The sequence below is a fragment of the Larus michahellis genome, chromosome 4 (genome assembly GCF_964199755.1).
Source record: "Larus michahellis chromosome 4, bLarMic1.1, whole genome shotgun sequence".
Taxonomy (NCBI): Eukaryota; Metazoa; Chordata; class Aves; order Charadriiformes; family Laridae; genus Larus; species Larus michahellis.
Window position 1 is genome coordinate 84,857,140 of NC_133899.1, and position 14,687 is coordinate 84,871,826.

Genomic DNA, 14,687 nt, shown 5'->3' on the forward strand with positions numbered 1-14,687 from the left:
CAATTAAGACAAATTGTAAGAATTAAATTGCACTATTAGAGCTGATACTCCGCACAAACAAATGGAGATTGTTTCTGCAGTGATACATAAGATGGCAGACCAGTTCACTGTACTTACTCAGAGCCAGGCAGTAAGAGAAATCATTCTAAAATGCAACTTATACTCTTAAATCTTGCAGGTCATTGGCTTTTACAAGACATAATCAATCATAATACTGATTCTCATTCTGTTTGTGCTAGGAAAAATACATTTAACTGGGTAATTGCAATAAGTATGTGTACATAAACATGTAAGCACACACATAAGAAATCTTTTTACAATCGAATACTTTTTTTCACACTATTCTCTGCCCTCTCGTAGCTTATACTGTTCTGCTGCAACTGCTCTGCACCGATGCTTGCTACAGTACAGAGCGGTTTAGCAATAGCAATGACCCTGGGTTAGACTGCCAGGGACTAGGTCAAATCCAATGGGTCCAGCCAGAACAATATATCAATAGACAGACAGATAGACAGACAGACAGGCAGGTAGGTAGGTAGGTAGGTAGGTAGATTTATATCTCTCATATAGTCATGTTTCTCATCTGATTGTCCTCAAAAGAAACACACAGGTTGTGGCACAACCCATCAATTAAAGTCCATTTTAATCAAACGCCAAGTCTTAGTCAAGGACATTGGCGCGACCCATCCCTAATGCGATGCCACTTCACTTCACAGCAGCGCCACCAGAGCACCACGCAGGAGGGGGATGCACACACCAGCTGTCCTGCTTGCCCCAGGAACATCAACACATGGAACCAAAGCAGAGCTTGTCCTGCTGCCGCACCGGAGAGCTGGGGTGGAGGCAGGACAGCAAAGGGGACCAGGAGCATTGTCCCCATGCACTGACCCATCAACACACACACTACCCCGGGCACGGGCGGGCAGGACCTCGCTCACCTGTTTTCAGCTGGAAGTGGTACGCGGGAAGGGGCTTCCACGGCAAGGCCAGGGCCGCCACAGACTGGAGATGTGGGACATGCTGCTTTATGTCCGCTGTGGCGTTGCTGATGCCATACGCAAGAAGCCTTTCAATTACAGCAGCTGGCATAAAAACCAGCCTGCCCCGTGTAACGTAGTAACCAACCGTTACATTATTTGACTGCTCCAGAATTTCAACCTATAAAACACACAGGGAAACATATTTTTTTAAATTTTGTTTGCAGTTCAACCACTATTTGATGGGACTTCTCACCCTGAATATGTCCCCGTTGCAGGGTTTTTACCCTGTAATCCCCTATAAACCCTGTAGGATCCAGTTAGTGTTACATCAAACGTGGTATTAGCAGAACTGCTCAGACAGCTTTATTTGGAAATTTGCCAAATTGCTCTGAATTGAAGCTCTGCAGTATTGCTACCACAGCTCGTGTACCTCTAATTGAGACTGGGGCTTCCTTCACATATAGGTACTGGGACTTTTTACTTATGAGTGTAAAAACATAGAGAATCCAGAGAACATCCAAAGTTCCCTGAGTTTGCGCATGTGTCTGTCGTTGCAGGTTTGGAGACAGATTTTTAAAAGACAAGAGTTTCCAATACTTAATTCTTCAGCCTCAACTGTCTTTTCTGTACTATTTTTCCTGTTCTGTCCCAGACGGTTAATTTACCACCTCTATGAGTAGAAGTGACAAACCACAAGAATGAACACACTGTGAGCCAAAGCACAAGTTGTTTTACCTCTCAATTCTGAATTTTCCAAAAAGTTTAAGCTCTGAAATTGGTCCTCCACGCTAATTTTTAGCTGGTTTCCTCCGTTAGAAAAAGGAAGCTTCTCTCAGGTTTACAAGAATGTGGGGGAATAAGTCTGATAGTTTTGATTGCTGCTGCTGAGACTCAGGAATACACAGTTCCCAAACCAACCGACATCATCTGAACATGCAGCAATACAGCATGGGGACAAAAGTCAACCTGATGCCCTCTATTTTGAGCAAAATTACTTTCTTCCTTCTCAGTGGCTTGGTGAGTATCACTAATAACAACCTGGGGCTCAGCACAAACCCCTGCCTACAGTGCACGGAAACCTGCGATGCAGAGAAGAGCGCCCCAGCCACCCGCCTAAGCCTGCTCCGACACCCAGCAATGTAGAGGTTCGTGCAATTTAGCTGCAAACCGATGAACGCGTCTCCCTCATTTATTTTCAATACAACGTGCTTTTTCCCTGCCCGGGATTTTCATCCCTGTGGAATTGCACTTGTCAGGTACCGTGTTTTCAAACCAGGGAGCGGACTGACAGCGGTGACACCCCATTTACCAGCCCTGCTCTTGCAATTGATCCAGGCTGAGCACAGCAGCACTTGGCTGACCAAGAGTCATTCCTGAGCCGCAGGGGAAGGAGGAAACTGCTGTCAGTAGTCATTTCCCAGAACATACCAAAACCAAAGTTGCATTTCTCCATTCTACTGCATCAAATAAAATGGCAAAAGCCTTGGAGTGGTCCCTACGCTTTTAGAGCCCAGAATGGGTGCCACCTATGCCTGCTTTCCATAGGAAAAGCCCGGTGCTCCCCTCCAAAAGGCTTCCTGCATCCAGAGATACCACTGGAGCCGCAGCCAGCTGAGATTCTCTTGGCTGGAGAGCTGTTTTGGCGCGATCACGCAGGCAAGCCAAGCATGCTTACCTGAGCGCTGACATTTTGGTTGAAAGCTTGTCTCAGCACTTGGTTGAGTCCTTTTCTCACACCCTCCTTGAAGGCATTGCTGATCAGCATCCTCCTTGTGTTCAGCAACAGAACTGTGGAACAACAAAAGCCACATGTTGGTTTGAGACATTACCATGCTACTGTTTGCTTTTTTTCAATTGTTTTGCCTTGCGCTAGCTGGGTGGAGATCAAAGCGGCGAGGATTTGCAGCGGCTCCAATGGCAGCGAGAACTGCAGGGGCTCAGCAGTGTCGCTGAGCTCCCTATTCATCCCATGGCAGTAGCCTATTGTTTCCAGAGTGAGGTCTAACAAATGCAATTTCTTTAGCAACACCACCAAGTCTTTGCCACGCTGCCTTTTCGAGGGAGGTCTGACGCCACCGGATCCCCTGCGGATGGGCTGGTGCAGCGTTCCCAGGGGACGGAGCTGGTGCTGCACAGGACGTGCGCTTCGTACCTTCATGGCCAAAGTTAAATAAACAAAGAAACGCGCTGCTCCACTGCTACAATTTTTTTTTTTCCGTGTAGGAAGTGTCTGTACACTTTATTTATTAATATTATCCCTGGCTTTTTCTTTTTCTCTTATAATTTGCAGAAAGATTTCTATAGCTGCGCTTAAATACTTTCAATGATACACTGTTATAAGCTACTTCTATCTTTAGAAATAGTTGTGGTACTCATCTTACTACTGATATAGATATTTAGCAGCTACTAAACACGCGTTAGGTCCAAAAGCTGCTTATTTTATTGTCCCCCAGTATCACTCAGTTCTACACAAGGTCATAAACCCTTTTATGTAGCTATTCTTCTTTGCTGAGGTCTCCAAGATACACGCATCTGGTGCTGCGCTGTGCTGCCATAAGGAGTCCGTATGAAGCCTGGGCAAGGGACCTCTCCAGACCCCTTTAGCTCAGAGTTAGAATCATAGAACGGTTCAGGTTGGAAGGGACATTAAAGATCATCTAGTTCCACCCCCCTGCCACGGGCAGGGACACTTCCCACTAGACCAGGCTGCTCAAAGCCCCATCCAGCCTGGCCTTGATGTTCTTACAGCTAAGGAAAAGCTGTCTGTAAAAAAACCAGCAAGAGCCAGAAGTGGTACTGTCCACACAGAGAGCTCAAAATCCTGCCATTTTGAAGCGTACAACTCTAAATACTGAACATCATTTTCAAATGAATCTTTAATGATAGAATTAGGTGTTCGTATAAAACCAGAATTAGGTATTCATATGCAAACGGGGCCAAAGACGGAGGCAGATTACCGCACCGTCGTTCAGTGACACGGACTCCTTCCTGCAAAGCAGAGACCAAACCATCGTGTCATACGGGGTCGTCACTCCACACAGGTGGTTCTGCTGGAGCCCTGCAGTGACCCACTGAACTTCAGAGCACCTGATCTCGCTCCTTCATTTGACCCATTCATTGTAAAATCCAAGCTACAAATAAAGCCAATTCCATTCCCATCATCCAGCGACCCTGCTTTCATCTGTCTGGTTTGTCAGCGCAGCAGCCTCATCCCCAGATTAATGCCCCACATTCTTTGACATTTGGGTGTATTTCCCACTCATCACCGGTTGCCCCTCGTAGACAAGCGAGGTCCTTTCAGCAAATTCAGTGGCCCCCACGTACCTGTTTTAACCATAAGGTTCCTGGAGAGCCGGCAATCCAGGGGAGGAGCTGCTGTCATGTTAGCGAAAGCGGCTGCTGCCGTGGTTTCGGGAGGAGCAGAGATGTTTTCCACTGGAGTAGGGGGAAGCCTAGTTGTTTTCGCTGATGCTGTAATAGATGTCAAAGCTGCTGTAATTGTCAGTGGATACGGGGTTGCCGTTTTGGTGATTTCTGAGCTTGGGAACTTCTGGGTGTCTGTTACTGTGGTTTCTATCTGCCTGGGTACGTGTGCTGTGGGTGCGAGTGGGGCAGCTGTGACCATGCTGCTCTTAGGGGTTACGAGCATAGCTGTCACGTCCACAGGTGATGCATTTGTGTTTCTTGTTGCAAAAGGAAAATCTGTATGTGTTTCTACTGAGCCTAGGTCCGAGGTCAATTTTGTGGCAGTGTTATTTTTTGTTAGTGTCAGTATCGGTGTGCTTAAAGCCATCACAGATGGCAAAGGTGTGTTTTCAGTGCCTAGAGAAAAGAAGGAAGAAGCTGGCACTGGTGAAGCTGGAGATGATTTTCTTGTTAGTGGTTTTGCTTCTGAAGTTCCTACTGTAGGTATTGCACCAGAAGATACTCCAGATAACACTGTAATGACAGAATGGGTAAAGTTGGTTGTTGACAAAAAAGGAGAAGTTAGTGGTGTTGGTGATGCATGGACAGAAGTTATGATGACTGACTGCAGAGCACTGGTGGTAGGGGTTTGCAATGGGATGCCCTTGGTAGCTTTATTAGATATATTACTGGGAACTAGACTAGGTCTTGTAGCACCTTTGTCCCACTCCTCCACACTGAACGTAGCTGGATTTTTATCAGCCGTAAACAAATAACCAGAGGACTCTAACCGGTTATCTGCAAATTCTGGCAAATTTCCAGACCCGATGTCTTCTTCTGTACTAAAACTATGCAAGAGAGTTGAGCTAGAGTGCTTGGTTATGGGAGAGGGGGACGGGGCTGGCAGTATGCTGTGGGTGGCACTGTTTTCATTGCTGGCTGAAAGAGTCAAGTTGTCAGTGAGCTGAAAAGCCAACATTGGTGTCGTGCCTAAGGTCTTTGTCAGTAAAGTAATCTTCCCAGCATGGGTTGTTTGTGATTCTAGAGAGCTAGGGAAAGCACCTGTACCATTGACAGAAGGCCCGTGTAAGCGGAGAGGTGCTTCGTAGTGTGTACTGGTATCGGGATCTCCAACAGTAAAGAAATTAGCAACGTTTTCAGCTGTGCTTCCATGCTTTTTTTGCAGGGGGTCAGGCACCATCAAAGTGGTAGCAAGGGATGAATACTGAACAGGAGATGTTTTCAGTGCAAACGTATCTACATCAAATTCTGGAAAACTATTCAACTTCACTCCAGCAAGGGGTGAATTTGAGATGTTTTGACTAGTGTTTGCACGTGTATAGTTTGCTGAAGGGTTGGAAGAGTGTGGCTGCTTCTTTGTATTCATTGTCTTTTGCAGACCTGAAACTACCGAATATGGTGCATGGTACTCAGTTTCCAACGGAAAAGTACTTGGAGGAACTTCTCTTATTGCCGTTTTGGCAGAAGTTTTTACAGAAGGAATACTAAAGCCAGCTGAAGACAGCAATGCTGTATTCGTCCACGTAGAACCCAAAGTCACGACTTCAGGAGGGCTGACAGGATCTAAATTGCTTTCAGAGTCCGCACTTGAAATCCCAAAAAGGCTGGAGCCGGGGCTGTCCATCACCGTTGTCATGGAAACCAGTGATGGCCACATACCCCATGCTGGAGGCACAACAGAGGCGAGATGCTTTCTATCAACTGAACGTGAAGTCTGACCAGAGGTAAAATGATTTAAAGCTCTTGGAGGTGAATATTCTGCACGTGGGGTCACAACAGTGGGTACTCTCATATTTCTGTCTCTATTTGCAGTTACGTCTGGACTTTCTGCAGCACCAGGTGGGAGATATGCAGTCACAAAGATGCTTGTAGCAGAAGTATTTGTGATAGTAGGTCCAGGTTTTGAAAGGCCTGTAGTGGAAGTAATCAACAGCACTGAAGCTAGATCAGGACTAGTCATGCCTGTTGCCAAAACTCCTTCAGGGAGTTTACTCATTTGGATATCTGGAGAAACTTCGGAAAGCTGAGATCCATAAGGCAGAACACCATTAGCATTAAAGTTCATGGACGTCTTTGCTGTCGCCCTTCTTGTCAAGGGCTGTTGAGCTGTTCTTGCCATGGGAAAGCCATCAGAAGTTGGGAGAGCACGTGCAGAAGCAGCTGGCAATCGCAAGTCATTTGCCTGATAAGCTCCATCAGCCAGGTCTTCTGCAAAAGTCTGATTTAGAACCACCACCGAGGAAACAGTCAAAGGGATTTGCAAAGTATCCTCATCAGCTGCTGCTGCGCTGGGACTGTCTGTGCGTGCTCTCCTAGTAAAGGTGTCATTTGTCTCAGTTAGCATGGGAGACCTTGCGCTTGTTGAAGAGTGTGTTGCATTTCTAAAGAGAAAATCTTTTTCACTTCTAAATGCTCGTACTGGCAGCACTGCATTGCGAGCGTGCTTTGCATCTGGAATGAGTGATTTTAGCAATGAGAGGGAAGACGTGCTCTCTGTTGAGCTGGAGACCTCAGCCAGGCTCTCGGAAGCTGATGACATGAAAGGTGCACTGGTAGAGCCTGTAGTGCAATTAGTCAGTGCTGTGGAAGACTGAGGATGACTCATCTGGGGTATTAGATGTGGAGTACCCACAGGATGAGAGACTGATATAGGAACCTCTGCTTTATCCTGAAAAACTGGTGATGACAGAGGAGTGATACCACTGTTTCTGTCAGTCAACGCTGCCTTAGATGGCTGACTGTTTTGTTTTACTCCAGTAGAAGATACATTATACACGCTCTCATTAGGAAACCATGAGAGGCTTCTGGAAGTTACTGGCAGGGAAGACTGATATGTTTTTGACACAGGAATATCAGAGTATGCAGACAAAAAAGAGGTCCTTTCTGAAGAAGACCCTTTTCCCACTATTTCTGTGAAATGCACTGTTGTCGATCCAAAGAGACTGAAAGGCACGGTACCCGCGAACAACTCGGGACTCTTTCTGTGATTCACCGTACTGGAATGCACTACAGTGACCGTGCTTAGAGGACTATTTCTGCTTTCACTAACCTGAGAGCTGGCTGAATCTGTGTTGAAGAAACCTTCAGGATCTGCAGACAAAGGCACTTTGATGGGCAGTACAGCTGGTTTAGAAAAGTTAATGGTATGAGGTGACTGAATTACCAATGAGGAGAATGATGGTGATGGAACAGCAGCAAGCATGTCTGATCCTGATGTGCTTTCTTTTGAAATGGAGGGTGTTTCTAATGGCATTAGCTGAAATGGCACAGCTGTACTCAAATGTGTCACTGGTGGTGTAGTGGACAGTGTGGCAAACATACCAAGTTGAGGCAAACCTGATACAGCAGCTGTTTCATCTGCGTCTTGAGGTGATGACCTCAGAGGCGACTCAGCTGAAACTTCAGCGGGTTCCTGGGGCGCACTGTTTCCACTGCCTTGATAAAGGGTGGGCGACAGATGAGTTTGATCCGAAGTTCTGGTACGCGTGCCAGTCAGTGTTGTTTTTATCATCTGAAGCAAGTTTGCGTTCTCCAAAGTCTGTCCCATAGAAATATCAGCTACTGAGGAAGTCTTAGTTTCTGTGGAAGGCCGTGTTGGTGATAGTATAGATCTCCAATTAGGAAAAGATCCCATAGAAGCAGCAACGTTGATATGCTGTTGCCCAATAACTGTAAAATAATAAGTAAAATGAGTATATTCTTCCCCAAAAGGAAGAGGAGTTGCTGACTTGTTGCAACAAATCACAACACAAAACGCCTTACGTTTAGTAAAATTAGCGAACTTCTTTTTATTGAAAGGGCATAAAAATTCAAGAAAGTTAAAAAAAAAATCAAACACCACCACAAAAAAAAAAACGGTGAAAGGTACAGTGTCACAGATTATAAACCCCTCAAGTCTTTTCATCTGACAGAAGAAAAAGAAAAACTTCCTAGACCACACTATTTCAAAACAGGACTTTTAACTGGGATGGTTCAACATACTGAAAGACACCTTCTTCAGCTTGGGACAATTCTTGGGGTCAGCCACCCTATGTCAAAAATATTTTGTGAGAAGATGGGTTTAGAAGCAGTGTAGAAAGGGAATAGATTTTGACAACCAAGCTTCACTGACTTGGCATGCAGTCTGACATGGGAATAGAGTCAGCATTGGCTGGGTTCCTGTAGGATGCATCTGGAGGTGCTCATCTTGCCAGTTCTAATAATGCATGCAATTATAGACACAAAAGGAAGAAAATAAAACAGGGATGAACATGAGGAAAGAGGGGTAAGATCCAAAACAAATTAGGAAATTAAACTCCTTTTTTGATACGTGCAGATGCACAACGCAGCATTTCAAACACCGGTTTACTCTACTTTCAACACTATAATGTTCCTAGGCTTTGTTTTCTTAAAATGATTATAGTTATTCTAAAATCATAGCATGGGAAATCTCACATTCCTACTAATTTAAAGATTAAGATTCACTCAAGAGTAAAATTTAAGGGTTTTTTTTCCCCTCCCCCCGCCAAGATAATAGATGAAAACTCAGTACTGGCGCTTGTTGCCATGCGAAGCTGTGCCCCTTGCATAGCTAAACAGAGGCACAACACAGAGCCAGTCCCTGCCCTCCAGAGCATCTGGATCAGACACAGAGGATGCCAACCTCCTCCATACCCCTAACAGCATGGAACAGCAAGGAGGCGCAGACCTTAAGATAGATGGTTATAAAACAGGCTGGACATTAGTTCCAGCCACCGATGAACCCAAGAGTCAACAGAGCCAACAGCACGGAAAGGGATCAGCCCGCACAAAACTCAGCGTCAGAACACCACACAGCGCCAGAGAGAAAAATGGGTCACACTGCACCTATTTAAAGCTAAGTTTCTTTCTTGTGATGCCCTTGTGCTACACCGCCCATCATCCATATGCACAGGCCAAAGCAGATGATTAGACTAGCTCCTTCAGGCTCCTGTGTGCATTCAACAGGAACGTGCTGGAATTACGTTCAGTGTGGCATTTTCACTCTATAAACAAAAAGAAACCACAAAAAAGGCCAACCAAAAAACCCACAGATCTTCCCTTTTATCCCTGCATTTAAGAGCTTCATTAAGCCATGGTGAAGAATCTTTCCTCCACTGAAATGCAAGAATGAATACAGAATCCAGAAACAAGTTGTTTTAGGGGAGCAACGAGAGACAAGCAGGCTAAGGGGAAACCCAATCAGCCTTTATGAAGCTGCACCAGATGATCACCAGGCTGGAGAGGAGGCTACAGAGTCCACCAGGGAATCTGACCCACCAGGAGAGGCCTGCAGCACAAAAGTAATGCTTTTGTGTTTGTGCCATGGCCGCTGATGTGTCATTGGGGGACCGGGGACCTAAATGACTGGTGTGACCTGATTTCCGATATTCTACATGCTCCACCATATTTTGGGAGGCACGTTGTGATTTATACTGTGTTTTGGTGTTTTTTCCTTCCCTGTTAGAGTCAGGCAGCTTTTTAACAGAAGGTAGAAAAGAAGACGATGTGTATTTTGCTCAACTAGAATGGCTTCAAACAGATACTCAAAACGAAGACTTAGATGATGTGCTTTGCAAAATCAGGCCTTAGGCAACCTACAGATTAAATTTCTGTGAGGTCATCTCAGCTGATGAAGTCATCATTACCCGATCTCTTACGCCCCAAACTGCCTTGTTTCACCTCTGAACTGAAAGGCCGTACTGAGCAGTGAATGCAAAGCCTTCTCATGGGATTTCATCTAGCACTTAGCGAACACGAGTCCTGAAGGGGAATTAAACAAGACAATGTTTTCTTGCTTTCTAAAATAGCAAAATCTGTTAACATCAATCCACACACAGTCTGCACCAGTCCTCACATATTTCTTCACACTTTGGTTTAATGAGAATGATTACAAGCAGAGAGACAATATAAACCTGAAAAAAGTGTTGAACTGATGTTACCACATTTTGACAAGAAGGAAAGCTCAAATAATGCAAAGCAGATAAAACATTGAATAAAAATGTCCTCTAACCACTGCTTAATTCTAGTCCTTCAGTTTTTGTTTTTTTCTGTTCCATACCAACTGGCAATTTTTCTGTTTATGTCCATTAATGAAGTCAAGCTCTTGAATTACGGAAGGTTTAAAAAAAAATTATACAATATTCTGCAACTGATACAAAATGCTGGCATTCCATGGCAGCCATTTTTTATTTTTTTTGAATTCTACCTTTATGGAAAGATACTGACTATCAGTATTTATTTCAAACTTCTGCCATAAATTCAACATCCTGGTAGTAACTGGACATAGCATGCAAAAGGCAAAATTATCTTCCCATTACATGGAGTTTAAACTGAGGTACATACTCTTTACTTGAGAATTGGTAGGATGATATCAACAACTAGAGATTCTTACCAAATGCTGTGCAAACCAAGAAAAAGGGCAGACATGAGAAAATATTTCACTTCTACATCTATCAACAGCCGAAAACACTGGATGGAAGGAGAAGACAACCAATTCAAATCCACATGAAAGACACAATGAGAACTCCACCCCACGTGCAACATGCACTGAGCTATTGCTTGTACATACCGGTAGCAGTTTCTCATATCTCAGGATTACCTCTTCTTCTTTCACACTTGGCTATTGACTAACCACCACCTCCAACAATCCTAAAACCCATTTAGCAGTAACCTCATTACAGCCACCACCACTGATTAGGGATCTTTCCATTTGCAAGAATGAGAAACATCAATATGCCACAGCAGGAAGTTAAAAATTGATCCAGTTTAGAGAAAATCGTGCCTTTATAATATCTGAGCCCTTTTGTGTACACCTAAAGGAGTTGCAGGGACCAAAGAAGGGCACAGAGGCAACCAAGAGGAAACCATCTCCCCTCACCCTCCCTCTAATAAAGTAAAAGGGATAGCATCAGCATACACACCCTGAGCCTGTCTGAAGGTTGAAGGTGATGCCTATGTCTAATTAATGTGTGACAGTAAAACAAGATGATGAATTATGCACCTCTGGAGCAAGAAGTCTCACTTATTGTCCAACTTCTGCCCCTGCTCCTGAGACATCACAGTCACATTATTCTTCGCACAGGTTTGGTTATTTCTATGAGACAACTAGTTGGTAAGCAAATCTTCCCTGGAAAAAGTAGAGGCTAATGAGAATGCCTGTCTATTTGCCATGCCCGTAAGATCTATATTTCATAGAATCATATAAAAACTCAAGTTGGAAGGGACCCATAAGGATCATCAAGTCCAACTCCCTGCTCCTCGCAGGACTACCTAAAACAAGCCCATAGACTCAGGGTGTTGTCCAGACGCTCCCTGGACTCTGACAGGCTTGCTGCTGTGACCACTTCCCGGGGGAGCCTGTTCCAGTGACTGACGACCCTTCGGTGAAGAACCTTTTCCTAATGTCCAATGTGGACTTCCTCTGATGCAGCTTCATTCCATTTCTCTCTGGTGACCAGTGATAGCACACAAGGAAGAGCTCAGCACCTCCCCCTCCACTGCCCCCTGTAAGGAAGTTCTAGACGGTGATGAGAGCATCCCCCAGCCTTCTCTTCTCCAAACTGAGCAAGACAAGTGATTTCAGCCGCTCCTCCTCATCAGTCTTGCCCTGAGGCCTTTCACCATCTCAGTGACCCTCCTCTGGAGACACTCTAACAGTTTGATATCCTTCTTATATTGAGATGTCCAAAACTGCAACAGTACTCAAGGTGGGGACACAACAGTGCAGTACATGGAGACAACAAATTGCTTATCTGTACTGCTGATATTTGAAGCCACACTCCTGTTTGCTTTATGCCATAATAAGGCAAAGATCTATAACTAGCAACGTAGCCAGAGCACGTACTCTCCTGTCTTGCCAGGCCGCCCATCGGCAGGACCCCAACAGCAGAGCTTCTCTCAGGACAGATGAGTATCTGTTTGTTAACATGCTCACAAAATTAATTCATCTCCAACTGAATTAAGAAAAAACAGTCAGGATTCAAACATTTCCCTCCACGGAAAAGCTTAAAAAAAAAAAGTTTGGGAACGTCAACTGAACGCCAACCTACAACTCTACCAAAGGAAACACAATGACTATCCAGAGCTCCCCTCACTGTTGTGGCAGCAGAGAAATAGTGTTTTGCTACTTCTGACCGTTACAAAATATCAACTCAGAGGTACCTTCAACAAGAGATTTTTGTTGTCTTGACTTCTGTTTCATTACTCACAGATCATCTGGATTAGTAACGTTTAAAAAGGAAGCTGATAAAAAGGACATAAGAGGATTTTATTGTATGACTGACCAAGACATCTTCCCATTATACGTCAGGTATATATTTTTTAATAACCTTCAGCAAATTGAAGACAGGATTTCAATTTTCAAATAAATTTGCTTTAGTTATTAATTTATGAGACAAAAAATAAGACTAAAAATAATTCCCAACTGCTCTTAACTATTGTAAAGGCTAAATTTTAATAATACAGTAGTATCTATGTAAGAGTAGCTGTAGCCATCTAAAGCATAGCAGAAATCCAAACATTAAATTACATAAGCAATTTGGATTTTATATAGGTCTAAATCACTCAGCCCTAAAGCAAAGTGCTTTCAAAGATAACTTAAAAAAATCAGTTTGTGAGAAACACATTACTTACAAAGTATTACTTACAAACATACATGAACATAACAATCTACTTACAAGATAAGTACTGTTGGGAGAGGCCGTTTACCACTTTACCCCAAACTACCCAGTAACAGATAGCATTATCCTAGGGCTGCATCACTCTTAAAAACAATGCCACTATTTTATCAAAAAATGCATTATTTTTTTCCCTTCTCACAAGTATGAAGTTACCCGCTTATTATTGTTTTACCATGAGAGACTGAGTGATGAAAGGTCAGATGTGACTAACATGGGACACGATAGGGAAATAAACAGAAGAAGAATCTCTGTTACACCAGTGGAAAAAGGCACCACCCTACTCACAGGGTTATGCAATTTACTCCTGTTGAAGAATATTAAGCCTACACAGTATGATGTTAGCATCAACATGCATGTTATCCGAGCCACTTCAGAGTTTCCTAAAATGATTATTTTACTTTTTTTATTCCGTAAGAGTTTGCAATTGGAAAAATGGCACAAGGAATGCAGATTTCACAGATTAAAGGATATAAAATACGCTACCACTAAGATACAAATACTCAACACAGCATATATAAAAATAGCTATGTGACATATCAGAATTTTACTCTTACTCACTGCACAGATTGGTAAAATTTAACTTTTTAATAAAGACCAAGTGCAAGGTCCTCCATCTGGGCCAGGGCAATCCCAAGCACCGATACAAGCTGCGCAGTGACTGGCTTGAGAGCGGCCCTGAAGAAAAGGACTTGGGGGTGCTGGTGGACGAGAGGCTCAACATGAGCCGTCAGTGTGCACTAGCAGCCCAGAAGGCCAATCGTATCCTGGGCCGCATCAGGAGAAGCGTGGCCAGCAGGTCGAGGGAGGTGATTCTCCCCCTCTACCCCACTGTCGTGAGACCCCACCTGGAGTACTGCGTCCAATTCTGGAGCCCCTACTGCAAGAGAGATATGGACGTGCTGGAACGTGTCCAGAGAAGGGCCATGAGGATGATCAGAGGGCTGGAGCACCCCTCCTATGAAGACAGACTGAGAGAGTTGGGGTTGTTCAGTCTGGAGAAAAGAAGGCTCCGAGGGGACCTTACAGTGGCCTACCAGTATCTTAAGGGGGCCTACAAGAAAGCTGGTGAGGGACTTTCTAGGGTGTCGGGTAATGGTAGGACTAGAGGGAATGGATTAAAACTAGAGATGGGACGATTCAGACTGGACAATAGGAAGAAGTTCTTCACCATGAGGGTGGTGAGACACTGGAACTGGTTGCCCAGAGAGGTGGTGGAAGCCCCATCCCTGGAGGTGTTCAAGGCCAGGCTGGATGGGGCTCTGAGCAACCTGGTCTAGTGGGAGGTGTCCCTGCCCATGGCAGGGGGCTTGGAACTAGGTGATCTTTAAGGTCCCTTCCAACCCTGACAATTCTATGATTCTATAATTATGCCTTCATAATACCTGTTATTCCAGCTGTACATTGATGAAATCATTACATCACAACCTATGCATCCCATACATCTCACTTTTTGCACCATTCCACAAAGTCATCTGCAGCTTAATTTCACACCCTTTGCATAACGTTTAACCTGTAAGTGATTTTTAGCCACGTCAAGAAGATGACCTACAAACACCTGTACTGAGCCCTGGATCACACAGCCTGAGCTGTGCCCATTTCTGTG

At 44.4% G+C, this 14,687-nt stretch overlaps 1 protein-coding gene across 9 annotated transcripts in view; it reads right to left on the reverse strand.

Annotated features, from left to right (window-relative positions):
* The window catches only part of KIAA1549L (KIAA1549 like), a 136,934-nt gene that overhangs the window by 65,479 nt on the left and 56,768 nt on the right, over positions 1–14,687 (reverse strand). For 3 of the 9 annotated variants that reach the window (XM_074586180.1, XM_074586181.1, XM_074586175.1), the window contains exons 1-4: positions 7,728–8,408; positions 4,305–4,919; positions 2,656–2,768; positions 939–1,158 (exon numbers count right to left, since the gene is read on the reverse strand). In XM_074586180.1, coding sequence (XP_074442281.1) covers positions 939–1,158; positions 2,656–2,768; positions 4,305–4,919; positions 7,728–8,310 — 1,531 coding nt within the window. In that variant the 5' untranslated portion in view covers positions 8,311–8,408. Of the gene's footprint in view, positions 1–938; positions 1,159–2,655; positions 2,769–4,304; positions 4,920–7,727; positions 8,409–14,687 lie in introns of those variants that run through there. The other 6 variants (XM_074586184.1, XM_074586179.1, XM_074586178.1 and 3 more) reach the window with 6 other exon arrangements.